The 12,551-nt window shown below is 37.7% G+C and overlaps 1 protein-coding gene across 7 annotated transcripts in view; it reads right to left on the reverse strand.

Moving 5' to 3' along the window:
• Window positions 1–12,551, reverse strand: part of OSBPL1A (oxysterol binding protein like 1A) — a 217,301-nt gene that overhangs the window by 70,166 nt on the left and 134,584 nt on the right. For 6 of the 7 annotated variants that reach the window (XM_081263607.1, XM_081263606.1, XM_081263608.1 and 3 more), the window contains one exon: window positions 11,444–11,606. The exons of the other annotated variant lie outside the window; for it this stretch is intronic. In XM_081263607.1, coding sequence (XP_081119733.1) covers window positions 11,444–11,606 — 163 coding nt within the window. The remainder of the gene's footprint in view (window positions 1–11,443; window positions 11,607–12,551) is intronic. 7 annotated transcript variants of the gene reach the window in all.

Here is a 12,551-nt window from a genome sequence, read left to right on the forward strand (position 1 = left end):
CATCTATTTTGGATTACTAAATCCAGAGCTTCCCAATCTGTCTTGCTGACAACCTTTCTCAAAATTATTTTCAGAAAGGTCACATATGCATTCACTCTACAAAGAAAATAATTCTAAAACTAAAAATCAGTTATAGAATAATCCATAGTTAAAAAACAAAGTATTTTCATGAGATTTCAATTTAACAAAGGAACATTTACAAAGTACCTACCACGTGGCTAGGTAAAGGGCTGGTTGCTGAGCTAATTTAGAAAGGTTAACAAGATATGGCTTGTACTCTCCACATACTTGATGTCCACTCCAGTGGAAAATACACATGTAAGTGTGTATTTAAACAAATGTTTGTGAGAATAAGGGAAGAAACCACTCTTAGGGGAACTACAATCTATTTCCATGAAGATATGACATGTGAGTTGTAATGGGAAGGACAGAGGCAACATCCAGGTAGGAAGAGAGAACACTTGGTGTTAGAGGAAAAGCAGAGAGCCCCAGGGCCTGACAGAACAAAGTATGTGGCCACCATTACCAGACACAGCTAGAGGAAGGTGGCCAGAGGGAGAAGATATAGCCCTGCAAAGCTGGCTGTTAAACTGAACAGATCAGAGTCTGGACTTAACCTGTGGGTAATGGGAAGTCAGTAGGTGTGTTCTGAGCATGATTAAGCCCTGGTTTAGACTTTACACATGACCTTAATGTATCATTTTCCATAATGATACATTAAGCTACCATAATGATCACCACACAGATTCGGTGGCTTAAAGCACAAATTTAGTGTTAAAAATTCTGGAAACCAGAAGTCCAACATCAGTTTTACTGAGTCAAAATCAAAGTTTTGGGAGGACCACACTCTCTCTGGGGATCAAAGGGAGAATCTCTCTTCCATGCCTTTCCCAGCTTGGTGGCTGTCAGTATTCCTGGGCTTGTGGCCACATCACTAATTTCTGCTGCCATCTGCATGTGACCTCTCTTCTAATTGCTCTCTGCTTCTCTTATACAAATACTTATGATGGCATTTAAGTCCAACCTGCATAATCCATAATGATCTCATCTCAAAATTCTTAATCACATCTGTTAAGATCTCTTTTTGCAAATAAGGCAATATTTTTACAAATTTCAGGGACTGGGATGTGGGATCTATGTCAGAAGGATTGTTTCTCAACTTACTTTCTATAATGTGGGAGGGATCAAGTCTGGGAACAGGGAGAATAGCCAGGAAAACACCGTTAAGTCTGTGGGGTCAAAAGTTAGGGGAGGCTGGACTGGGGTATGGTCAGTGAATACTAGGAGAGGAATGGAGAACAAGAGAAGATTACACATTTAGATTTGAGGAAGGGGGATGAGGAAGTGAACAAAAAATGACATCCATATTTGTAGTTTTTGCAGCACTTAGATGACAATGTCATTAATCAAGACAGGTACTACAGAAGGAGATAGAACAGGATGACACATCCAGTTTCCATCACACAGTATGAGATGCTTTGGGCCATGTGCAAATTTTCAGAATACAGAATATGGAATTTTAAGAAATGACTAAGAATAGGAAATCCTAAAGGATAGCTTATCCTCCACAACTAATTGGTCCTGTTTCATTCAATTTAGCCTTGAAAAATATATCTCAGAATTTTATTCAGTTGACCACCCAATATATACCAGCATACATGCTAGCTGCTAAGGACACAAAGTTCCTGGTGAAATTTACTGTTATTGAGGGGCAGGACTGACAAAAATCAAATAATCATACAAACAAGTACAAAATGCGAACTATAGGCAGTGCTACATGCTCTAAGGGGAGATTTGATCAAGTCAACAAAGTTAGCCGGGCTTTCTAGAGGAAGCCTCCAACTCCCAGCAGAGCTCAGAAGGAACATGGCCACTGAAACAAAAAAAAGGAGAGAAGAGAAACTTTCCATGCTCACTAACACTGCTTTACTCAAGCTCTTGTCGTCTCTCTCCCAGGACACTAGGACCTCAAATCAATCTTCACTTCTAAAATATTCTACTAGAATTCGAACTGTTGACTAAAGAACATACCTTCTTTTCTTTCATTTCCCAGTTCTTAGTATAATGTAAGCATATTATAAGATTCCACAATGGTTACTTACTAAAAGAATGAAATGTCCTAAAACACCAATCTGATATTATTCTACATACTTATCTGTTTGTTCCCCACAACTTAATACGCTAAAATTCAAGTTCTCCAGCAAAATCTTGTAACAAGACTCATCAAAAGCGGTTCCCAAACACCATCTTGGCTTTATATCCTCTAACTGCCCCTCAGCATTCAAAACATTCAACCCTGCTTCCACCATGACACCTCATGGCTTTGGAAACTGTTTTGCTGTACCTTTGTGTGTGTATTGTTTCTCCACAGAGCATAGTTTTGCCCTCATCTGTCTGATGAACTCTTACTGACCCTTTGAAACACTCCTTAGATGCAGTCTCTTTTGTGAAGCGTTTTCCAACTTTCTCAGTTAGCTGCCTCTCCTCTGAATTGCTATCACACGCCTTATGTACCTTTGATGGTACATATCACTTACTTGTCCAATAAATTTTTATCAAGCACCTCTTTGTCTAGTCCTATTCTAGGGGATAGAAATATACTGATGAACTAAATAAGACTCCCCCCTCCCCTCTTTATTGAGAAGCTTACATTCTAGTTGTGAGAGATCAATCAAAGCGTATTTTCTAAAAGGTACAATTTGAGGGGGATAAAGTGGGGTGGGGGAAGGGATAGAAAATAACAGGGTAAAGTTCTAAGTAGGAAATGAAGAAAATGGGTGAGTAAGTCCTGCAGATAGATATCTGGGAAAACAAAGTTTCAGTCAGAGGAAATAATGAAAAGCAAAATCCTGAGGAAAAGGGCATGCTTGGCAAGTTTGAAAACTAGCACTGAGGTCAGTGGGATGGTGGAGCATGACTGAGAGGTCACACAGGTCTCAGGAAGGTAAGAGAGGGTCAGGTGACCTGGGACTGCAGCTTTTATTCTGGCTGAAAAGCAAAGCCATCAAAGGGTTCTGTGCAGAGGATCGATACAGATCCATGCTTGGAAAGGATCTCTATGAATGTTATGCTCCCAATACTGCGAGAAATAAGATGCAAACCTGGAGGCTAGTCTGTTTGGACAGTTGCTGTGATAACCCAGGTGAGAGGTGATGGGGCCTCAGCCTGTGTGAGAGCAGTGGAATTCTGAGATATGACCAGATTCTGCTCTCTTTTGAAGGCAGATCTGATAAGAATTGTTGGATTTAATATGAGAGAAAAATAAGTAAGAGTCTATGATGGATAGTCCAAAGGTTCTCAGCTTTGGCTAAAGAAGTGGAAAGACAGAACTTCTATTTATGAAGATGTGAAGACTGTGAAAGGGGCAGGTTTGTGAGAAGAATCACGAGTTCTCTTGCAGGCATTTTAGGACATTTGGGAGATCCAATCAGACAGTTAAATGAATACATAGATATTTAGATATGAGTCTGAATGCAGGGAGAAGAATGAGAATGGGGATACAAAATTGTTGGGAGTTACCAGAATGTAGACTATATTTAAAAGCATGGGATAAGATGAAGTCATCCAAAGCAATGCTGCAAAGGCTTTGATGTGTTCAGGAATTACCTAGGGATCTGTAAACGTGCAGATTCTTATTTGCAAGGTGTGTGTTGGTGCCTGAGATTCTGCATTTCCAAGGCTCCAGGTGATGTCGATGTTACTATTCCAGAGACCATACTTTGAGTACAAAAGATCTAGAGAGTCAGTATAGAAAGAAGAGAGAAGAGGGTCAATGATCATAGCCTGAGCACAAGAAGAGTACTGAGAAAGGACCACATCAATAGGCAACATAGGACACTGAAGGCCCAGGTGAGAGAAACTGCAGTGCCACAGCAAGAACAAACATACAGAGGGTGTTCAAGAAGAATGACAGGAGGGGAAAGTGATGTGGCGTCAAGTTGATGGTGGGGTTGTTTTTATAAATATACTGCTGGGGACAAGGACAGATTGGTTCCTGGGGAGAAAAGGAACTGCATAATGTCCCTCTGTGAGTGAGAGGGGCACAAAGAGAGGAGTTGGTTTCAGTTAGGGACAAAGTATTCTTCACTATAAAGTACAGAGGCAGAATACAGGGATACACTTGCATGTGAGGCTTTGGCAGTGGTAAAGAAAAATTTCTCAGTGACATAAACAATGTCCTCGAGTGGAGCTGAGAGGAGGAGAAGGTATTAGAAATTTTAGAAGAGAGCAGAAGTATGAAGCAAGTGTGTAGAACGAACTAACTAGAAAAACATAAATGGACTGCTGGGCAACAAAACAGATTCAGCAGACATTAACAACCATGGAGCTGAAGGAGGTATCAGCAGGGGCTTATACTTGACTCCAGTCTCAGCTAGTTGCTTGGGAATTGGCATGGAAGGGGAAGAAGAGGCTGGAGTTCTGCTTGGTGAGTTCAATGTAGGGAGAGTCAGGCATGAAAGTGATCACTCCATGAAATCTAATCCAGGCAAGGAGGAAGGGGAGGACACAAGACTAACAGTGAAAACATGGAGTACATGTATGGGTGAGGCCAAAGAAATGTCAGGTCAGGGTTTTAGAGAGAGAGGGTCAAAATACAGAAGATAGTAGTTAGATTGTGGGATGAATAAAATTGGGATTACAGAGGGGATGTAGTTACTGAGATTCTGGATCTGATCTTGGGAGGAACTATAGTGGACTGGAGGACCAGATACCTCATCACATTATACATGATTATCTTCCATGCCTGTCTCTCCTCCTAGCTTGCCCACAAACCCACTGACTTCAGAGACTTGATCTAATTATCTTAGTATCCCTGGGCCTAACAAACCATCTGGCACATAGTCTGCACTCAAAAAGTATTTTCGATTAATGAGACCTTCTTAACAGCATTAGGATAATACCAAATATACATGGTTTTATAATGAACATTAATAGAAGCAGTAGTCAATAAAACATTTTTAAAAGTGATAATGAACCATAAAGTCAATCCAAAACTTAAAGGATAAATTACATTCATTTACTAGTTTGTACCTCTACACACACACACATACCAGTATGAGTAAGCTGCTAGATCAGTTTTTAATACTATAAACAAACTAGATGAAGAGCCCCTTCCACTGCTCGAGACCTGTTCTGAATATTATACCACATGCTACATATATTGTACCACATGCTACATAGTAAAGTCATATTCTCTGGTACTCAATGCTATATATCAACCAATTAACCTGTTTTCTGCTAAGCAACAGGGGAAATACAAATTACTAGATAGTCCAGAGCATAGAAAAAAGACTTGGGAAAGTCACAGATACAAATATACAGCTATTTTAAAAACAACTACAGGAGAGAATATTGGACTGTATGAACAAAGTCTTACTAAATGGTCTTTATGGACTTTTGAGTTCTTACCAATAAAACTTATGACCTTCATCAAATCCTGTATATTCTATATGTAAACTGTCACTATAGCTGTTATTAATTTTTATCAGCTATCACCTGTTGCATTTATTGGATTAAATTCTAACATAGTTCAAAACTGTTCCCATGTCACTTTCCTCCACACAAAACCAAAGTTCTTACATTACCAACTTCCACTTTGAAAATTTTGATTTAGAAAGACATGATTTAAAAGATATGCCCTTATAACTGTTGAAAAATGCTAAAGCTGCCTTCAGCCTCATGTCATAACCATCTATTGGTATTGCCAGTCTACATTATTGGATTTTATGCATTATTCATGCATATTTCAACCAAAATAGCATTAAGAAGAAAACCTAGCAAGAAAGCTTTTCTTGAGCAACTGATCTCAACATGTTTCTAAAATGGAAATTGAGCACACAGGAAGAAAAACATTTTGAACTTATAATATTCACAGGGTAGGAATTTTCCACAAAACTGCTATCTCAGACTAGTATCAGTACTTAAAAATAATTGTCATGAAATCATTTAACTGGTAATAAATATTTAAAAGATAATTCCTTAGATGATTACCAGAGACTTGTACAGTCATGAACCTTTAGTTTTCTCCCTTAGTTTTTCTTTGTCCCTCTATGAGGTCTATAGATCCAATTTGATTGCAAGTTCCTTGAGCAAGTTTAATCTTTGATATCATCTCATCCTTTCTTTTTCCTTTGCCACTCATCCACACCTACCCCACTGATGCATGGAATCAGCAAGTACCACTGATAACCTTGTATCTGTATTGATTACCAAACATTTTCAAGGAGGACAGAAATATCAATGACATTAATTCAACAACCTATATTCATTGGCCAAGCTTTTAGAGAGTGGAAGATGATCCTGCGCTAAGCATTTTAGGGAATGTCAATGGATATGGTCCTTCCCATCCCAAAGAGACAAGTACAACACAACATAAGGCTATTAAAGAGATATAAACTAAAGGAATAAAGAAAGGAATGAACTCTATTTGGAGGAGTGAGGGATGACTGTCTAGGAAAGGATATATTTGAAAGATATTTGAGAGCTTTGGTAGAGATGAGGATAGTAAAAAAAAATGAAACTAATGAAATATGTGAATAGAATCACTTTTTTTCTTCCATAAAGTGTCTTTATTTGCTGGCAAAATGAAGTTTTTTTTACAGAAAACTCTAGTTAGCATTTGTTTCTTGTTAAATCCTTTTGTTTCAATATGCATGAACATTTAGCTCTTTTCCAAGAAAGTGTTCATTTAGTTATATTTGAAATTTTGCTTGACATAACTATTTCATTCCTTACACACACACACACTCACACACACACAAAATGAAAACAAAATGTGATGCTTTGTTAAATGTATCTCCTTTTAAATGTTTTACACAATGAAATGCAAATTGTGAGAAAGCAATCTGTTTGCTTCATGGAATTTTATGAAATCTTTAGTCACCGAGCACAGTGAAAAAAAATGATTTTTCTCAAGAGATCCCAAAAGGCTGGAAAAATTATTATATTACACTGTTAGCTTGGCATCAAGGTCTGTCTTACCCACCATATTAGTAGATTTCCATTGATCCTGCTTGTCTGAAAAAAGCTTAAAGGAACATGATAAAGGAAAACAGGAAATCACATGGACTTTCAATCTAGGTAAAGAAAATTATCCTTTTAAAGGAAGTAACACAAGTTGGCAACTTTTTTTTTTTTTTAATATTTATTTATTTATTTTCTAGTTTTTGGCGGACACAACTTCTTTGTTGGTATGTGGTGCTGAGGATCGAACCCGGGCCGCACGCATGCCAGGCGAGCGCGCTACCGCTGAGCCACATCCCCAGCCCAAGTTGGCAACTTTTTAAAAGAAGATTGAACATTTAGTGAAAAGATTTTAAGAATTTTTTTAGTTGTAGATGGACACAATATCTTTATTTATTTTTATATGATACTGGGGATTGAACCCAGTTCCTCACACATGCAAGGCAGCCACTCTACCACTGAGGCCCAGCCCCAGCCCCCAAGTTTCAAATATTTTAAGATAAGTATCTTTAAGTACTTTTTCATATATTCTCAATATGAGGACAGGCTTGATTTAATCCATTATTGTGATTACAGGAATTAAAATTAACTTTCCAATGAGATATAGCTTTGACTACTTTTGCTTGCTCTCATTTAGCTATATATCCAATTGCCTAGTGCCATGGCTGCTTTTGAGGCCTAGCTAAAGACTAGGCTGGACTTGTGAGTGGGGGAATAAGAGGACAGATGGATATGAACAGACAGGCAGGGTTTGGATCATGTTAAGAGCCTTGTAGGCAGCCTGCTGGGGTGGCTGGATCTTATTCATGGTGCCATGAGAAAGACTGTAGGTGGGGAAAGCGACAATGTATCATCTACAAAAGGGTTGTTGTGGATGACTGTACAGAATGAAGTTCAATGGGCCAAAGCTAGAAACCAAGATCAGTTCATGCTAGGTGAAGTTAGCCAATCTCCAAAAGCAAAATGCCAAATGTTTTCTCTGATATAAGGAGGCTGATTCATAGTGGGGTAGGGAGGGGGAGAATGGGAGGAATAGATAAGCTCTAGATAGGGCAGAGGGGTGGAAGAGAAAGGGAGGGGGCATGGAGTTATTAATGATGGTGGAATATGATGATCATTATTATCCAAAGTACATGTATGAAGACACGAATTGGTGTGAATATACTTTGTATACAGCCAGAGATATGAAAAATTGTCCTCTATATATGTAATATGAATTGTAATGCATTCCACTGTCATATATAAATAAAAAAATAAAGAAATTAATAAAAAAACTAGCCATACCTCAGGTAACAAAGAGAGCTCACATATGTCAACTCCTGAGTGTACTAAGCACTATTTTAAGTACACTACAAATATTTATTACTTATAATAATCCTATGACACATTTGATCATGAAAAAATGATGCATAGAAAATTGAATTAACTTTTCAAAGGGTATAAGAATGGGTAGAACTATGATTCACCAACAGCCTCCAGCCCCAAGACCTAGACTTTAACCATTGCCCTAGATTAACAGAAAAAAGATAAATTCAAGGGATGATAGTAAGGTAGAATGGACAGGCCTTGGACTGTGTTTTCCTGAATCGGCACACAAATGTAATGTGTCCAAGTACCTACTTCCTCTAACTAGGCCCCACCTCTTACAGGTTCTACCAGTAATGCCATAAATTATTAGTACATCAGTAGATTAATCCACTGATGAGGTCAGAGCCCTAATGATCCAATCATCTCTCAAAAGTCCCACCTCTGGACATTGCTGAATTGGGGACCACCCTTCAACACATGAGCTTTTGGGAGACATTCCCAATTCAAACCATACCAGATAGTATTTAAAGTTATATGATATGGAAAGTCTAAGTAAATGAAGCAATAACTGAACAAGTCTGTTTGGGAAGGCACAAGGAAGTAGTATTGGAAGGAATGATCTTAGTTACAGGGAAACATTTCTTCTTCTTTAATAGAAATGAAGGAGGAAGTGGGAACAGAGGTCAATGTCTAAATACTGTGGTGAGAAGACAAAGCCATTCCCAAATGATGGCCATTATGATCTCAATGAATTATGTGGCTAGGTCAACAGTAGGTAAAGAATTTGAACTGAAGGCATCTAACCCTTCAGTTTAATTCACTTTCTATAATATCCCAAATGATTCCCAATATTTTTAGTGGTAAACAAGGAAGGCCACATAAGTTTAGACAAATAAAACAAAACACAGGTGGTCATTCAGGGGACCTTAGGACATTTCCTATGGCTGTGGTAGAATGTGCAGATTAGTCTAGGCACTTGGACTCCACATCAGAAGCTTTCTCAACACAGCAATCCATGAAGTAGCAAATGGCACTAAACAATGTGAATTGGCTCTTGATATGGAAATGACTTGTCAGTCCTGACTTAAAGACTGCAGTTCTTTTTATCTCTTCCTCCCAGAGGAGATAATTGTGGAGAAAAATGTTAAAATATTACTATGAAGAACAAAAGTAACAGTAGCTACAAAATGTCTATCAAAAAAAGAATGGTTAAGGAAACTGTGGTACAATGACACTGAAGCCTTTACAAAGAGGTATGGCCTTACAAAGCCTTTAAAAGAACATGCTAGAGCTATAATAAAGATGGGAAAGACTTCTAAAACAAGTTGAAAAAGCTGATCCAGAGCAATTAAACAGCTACTTCCACGTACGTCTTTAAAAAAAAAAAGGCTTATGTACACAAATATATATATACAAGTGAATGCTTAGCAAAGGTCTAGAAGAGAACATATCAGGATATTAACAAGAACTTCTGATGCAGAGTGTGTGATCAGTTAGGGAGAATGTCACTGGGCTTGGTATTATTATAATGAATTATTTATAACAAATAATGTGCTTTGTTTTGTTTGTAGTACCAGGGATGGGACCCAGGATCTCGTGCATACTAGAAAAGTACCTTAAACATGGGGGTTTTTAAATAAAATAACATTAAGTTGTTTTTAAGAATAACAAAGATAAGCAGTGGAAGAACCTGAGATCTTTTATATTCAGACCTCAATGCATTTAATCCCATAAACTTCTGAATGACTTCCTTTTGGGGGCCCTTACATAAGGAGTACATGACATAACACCAACGGATGTGACACAGTGTTATGTATAATAAATTTCAGCAGTCTTCAGTGTCGGCTACCTTCCAGCCTCCCAGTCATGTAGACTACTTTGTCAATCTTTCTTTGCCTTCCTAGTAGGAGTCACTGTTTCATATTTAACTGACACCACCACCACCACCATCATCATCTTTCTCTATTATGAAATTTGGCTATTAACATTATGTTTTCCTCTTGTTTTAATTCTGCCATACCTCTGCCAATGGTGCTGCCATTTGCTTCTGTTTTATATAATGATCTCTCCTCTATTAAGTCTACACCCTACCAACCCCCTTTCCTTGTCCTATATTCTCATACCCTTCTTTACCTTCCTGAGCCTAATCTTCTTTAGTTCTTATTTCCACTCTCTCTCTCACCATGGTTCCTCTCTTTCATTTCCTATTATGAATTTGATCCTTCACTTCACATACACAAAGGTTTTCTGATTTCACGGACAAGTTTTATGAAACCCATATTTATGTATATTCACTTGTTATACAAGTATTTAATTTCCTTCAATAAAATAATTTTTCTCTATTTCACTGATCTCCAACTATTTCCCTCTATATTTGCTTCTCCTCCCCACCCACATATGTCTCAGAACTTCTAAAATCAATTCCCGCAAGTTTAAATTTCCTTGGTACTTCCTCTTCTAGGTTGTCTTCCTCTCTCCACCTATAGCTCTAAGTTTTTAGTGCCAGTACTACCAGACACTATTCTAAGCACTATTTACACATATGAACTCATTTAATCCTTAAAGTACTAAAATAGATATTACAATTGCTCCATTTTAAGTGTGTAGAAATTCAGAACCAGAGAGGTCATGAAGCTTGCCCCAGGTGACAAAGTTGGTCAGAGCTAGAGGAATTGAAGTCCACACTCACTGCAGGCAGGCTATGCATGTGTTTCCGAGTCAAAGTGAAGCATTTCCTTTTGCCTGCTCCAGCTATATCAAGGACTCACCTCTACTTCAGCACTAAGCATACTGAACTGTAACCAAGTGTTACTCATCTGTATCCTTCACTCTTCGACCTCTTTGAAACTGTCCATCTTTCTTAGAACATGTGATAGCACCTGGCAGCAGGAGGTATTAAATAAATGGTCACTGAACAAAGGAATAAGTCAAATATGTCCCATTTTAATAGCACTCCAATCCTAGTATAGCATATACTAGGCAGACTCAGTAATAAATTTTATACCAAGCCTTCCTTACTTATATGACACACAAAAAAATTGCAGTTTGGAGAACTATACTAATATATATCCATGTGTTTATTCTGGGAAACTCCAGGTAACAACATGCTAACACGACATTTAGATGGTGGACTATAAATCACCCCCAACAGAGATGAAAGGATTCCAGTTACCTGACAGTGCATCATAGAACTCGTCCTCACTAAGGATGCTGAGAGGCGGAGACCCTTCCACCAGAGACTGCTCTAATTCATGATGTTCAGTGGCTAGAGTCTCCAGTGCTTCTGACAAAATTTTGTTTTTTTCTTGCTCCTGTTCCAATTTAAAATTCCTCACCTAGAAGAAAACAGATAGACAAAAGATTTTAGAGTGACAAGAGACAGACTTACTCAGACAATGTTATTTGTTTTTGAGTCATATCTACTGAAACAACAGAAATGAAAACAGTCATGTTATATACTCATGGATGAATAAGCAAAATTACTAAGCTAATTTTGTTCTTCCCATGGGACTTTTTCTCACAACAGCTAAGTTAATGAAAACAGATTAAGAACTACCAAACAAATTCAGCTCAATCAGGATTCTAGATTAAGAAGCATGTTAATCAATTCAGAAATCACACATATTTTTTAAAAAAATAGTATTTCTCAACATTAATCATGAAATAAAAAGCTTGAAGATGGTTTTAACAAAATAATGTGAACCATTCTAATGTTAAAAATGTCTACCACATCAAAGAAAAGATATACTTCCCTAGCAGTAGGTCTACCAAATAAAACAAGTTGTCCAGTAATAAATATAACTACTTTAATTTTAATTGTTCAATTCCATATTTTAGCTTCAATTCCACATCTTCAACTTACTATACTCAAAAAAATAAAAAATAACAGACAGTGTAAACTCTGGTTTGATTTTTCATCTTTCAAAGGACCATCCATTCCTTGCATGTGATTCAAGACTTCTGCAGATGACTAAAACCCTCAAAGCTCCATGTAACCTAATCTCTACAAAACAGCATTACTAGACTTGGTAGGAAGAGTTTCACCTATCTTGTATTAGTGGTTCAGGCCATTTAGTCCTTAATCTGGTTGTATTAGGAGCCAATAGGGCACTGTATATAGGAGCCAAAAATGTTGAGATCTACTGTAGCAATGTGTGTGTGTGTGCGTGTGTGTGTGTGAATGTGAGGCAAGCACTCTACCACCTGAGCTATATCTTATACTTTCTCAGAAGATCCTTCTTCCTTGGTTTCCTGTTATAAGAGGTTTCTACTATCATTTA

The sequence above is a fragment of the Spermophilus citellus genome (assembly GCF_964194105.1).
Source record: "Spermophilus citellus genome assembly, chromosome: 12".
Lineage (NCBI taxonomy): Eukaryota > Metazoa > Chordata > Mammalia > Rodentia > Sciuridae > Spermophilus > Spermophilus citellus.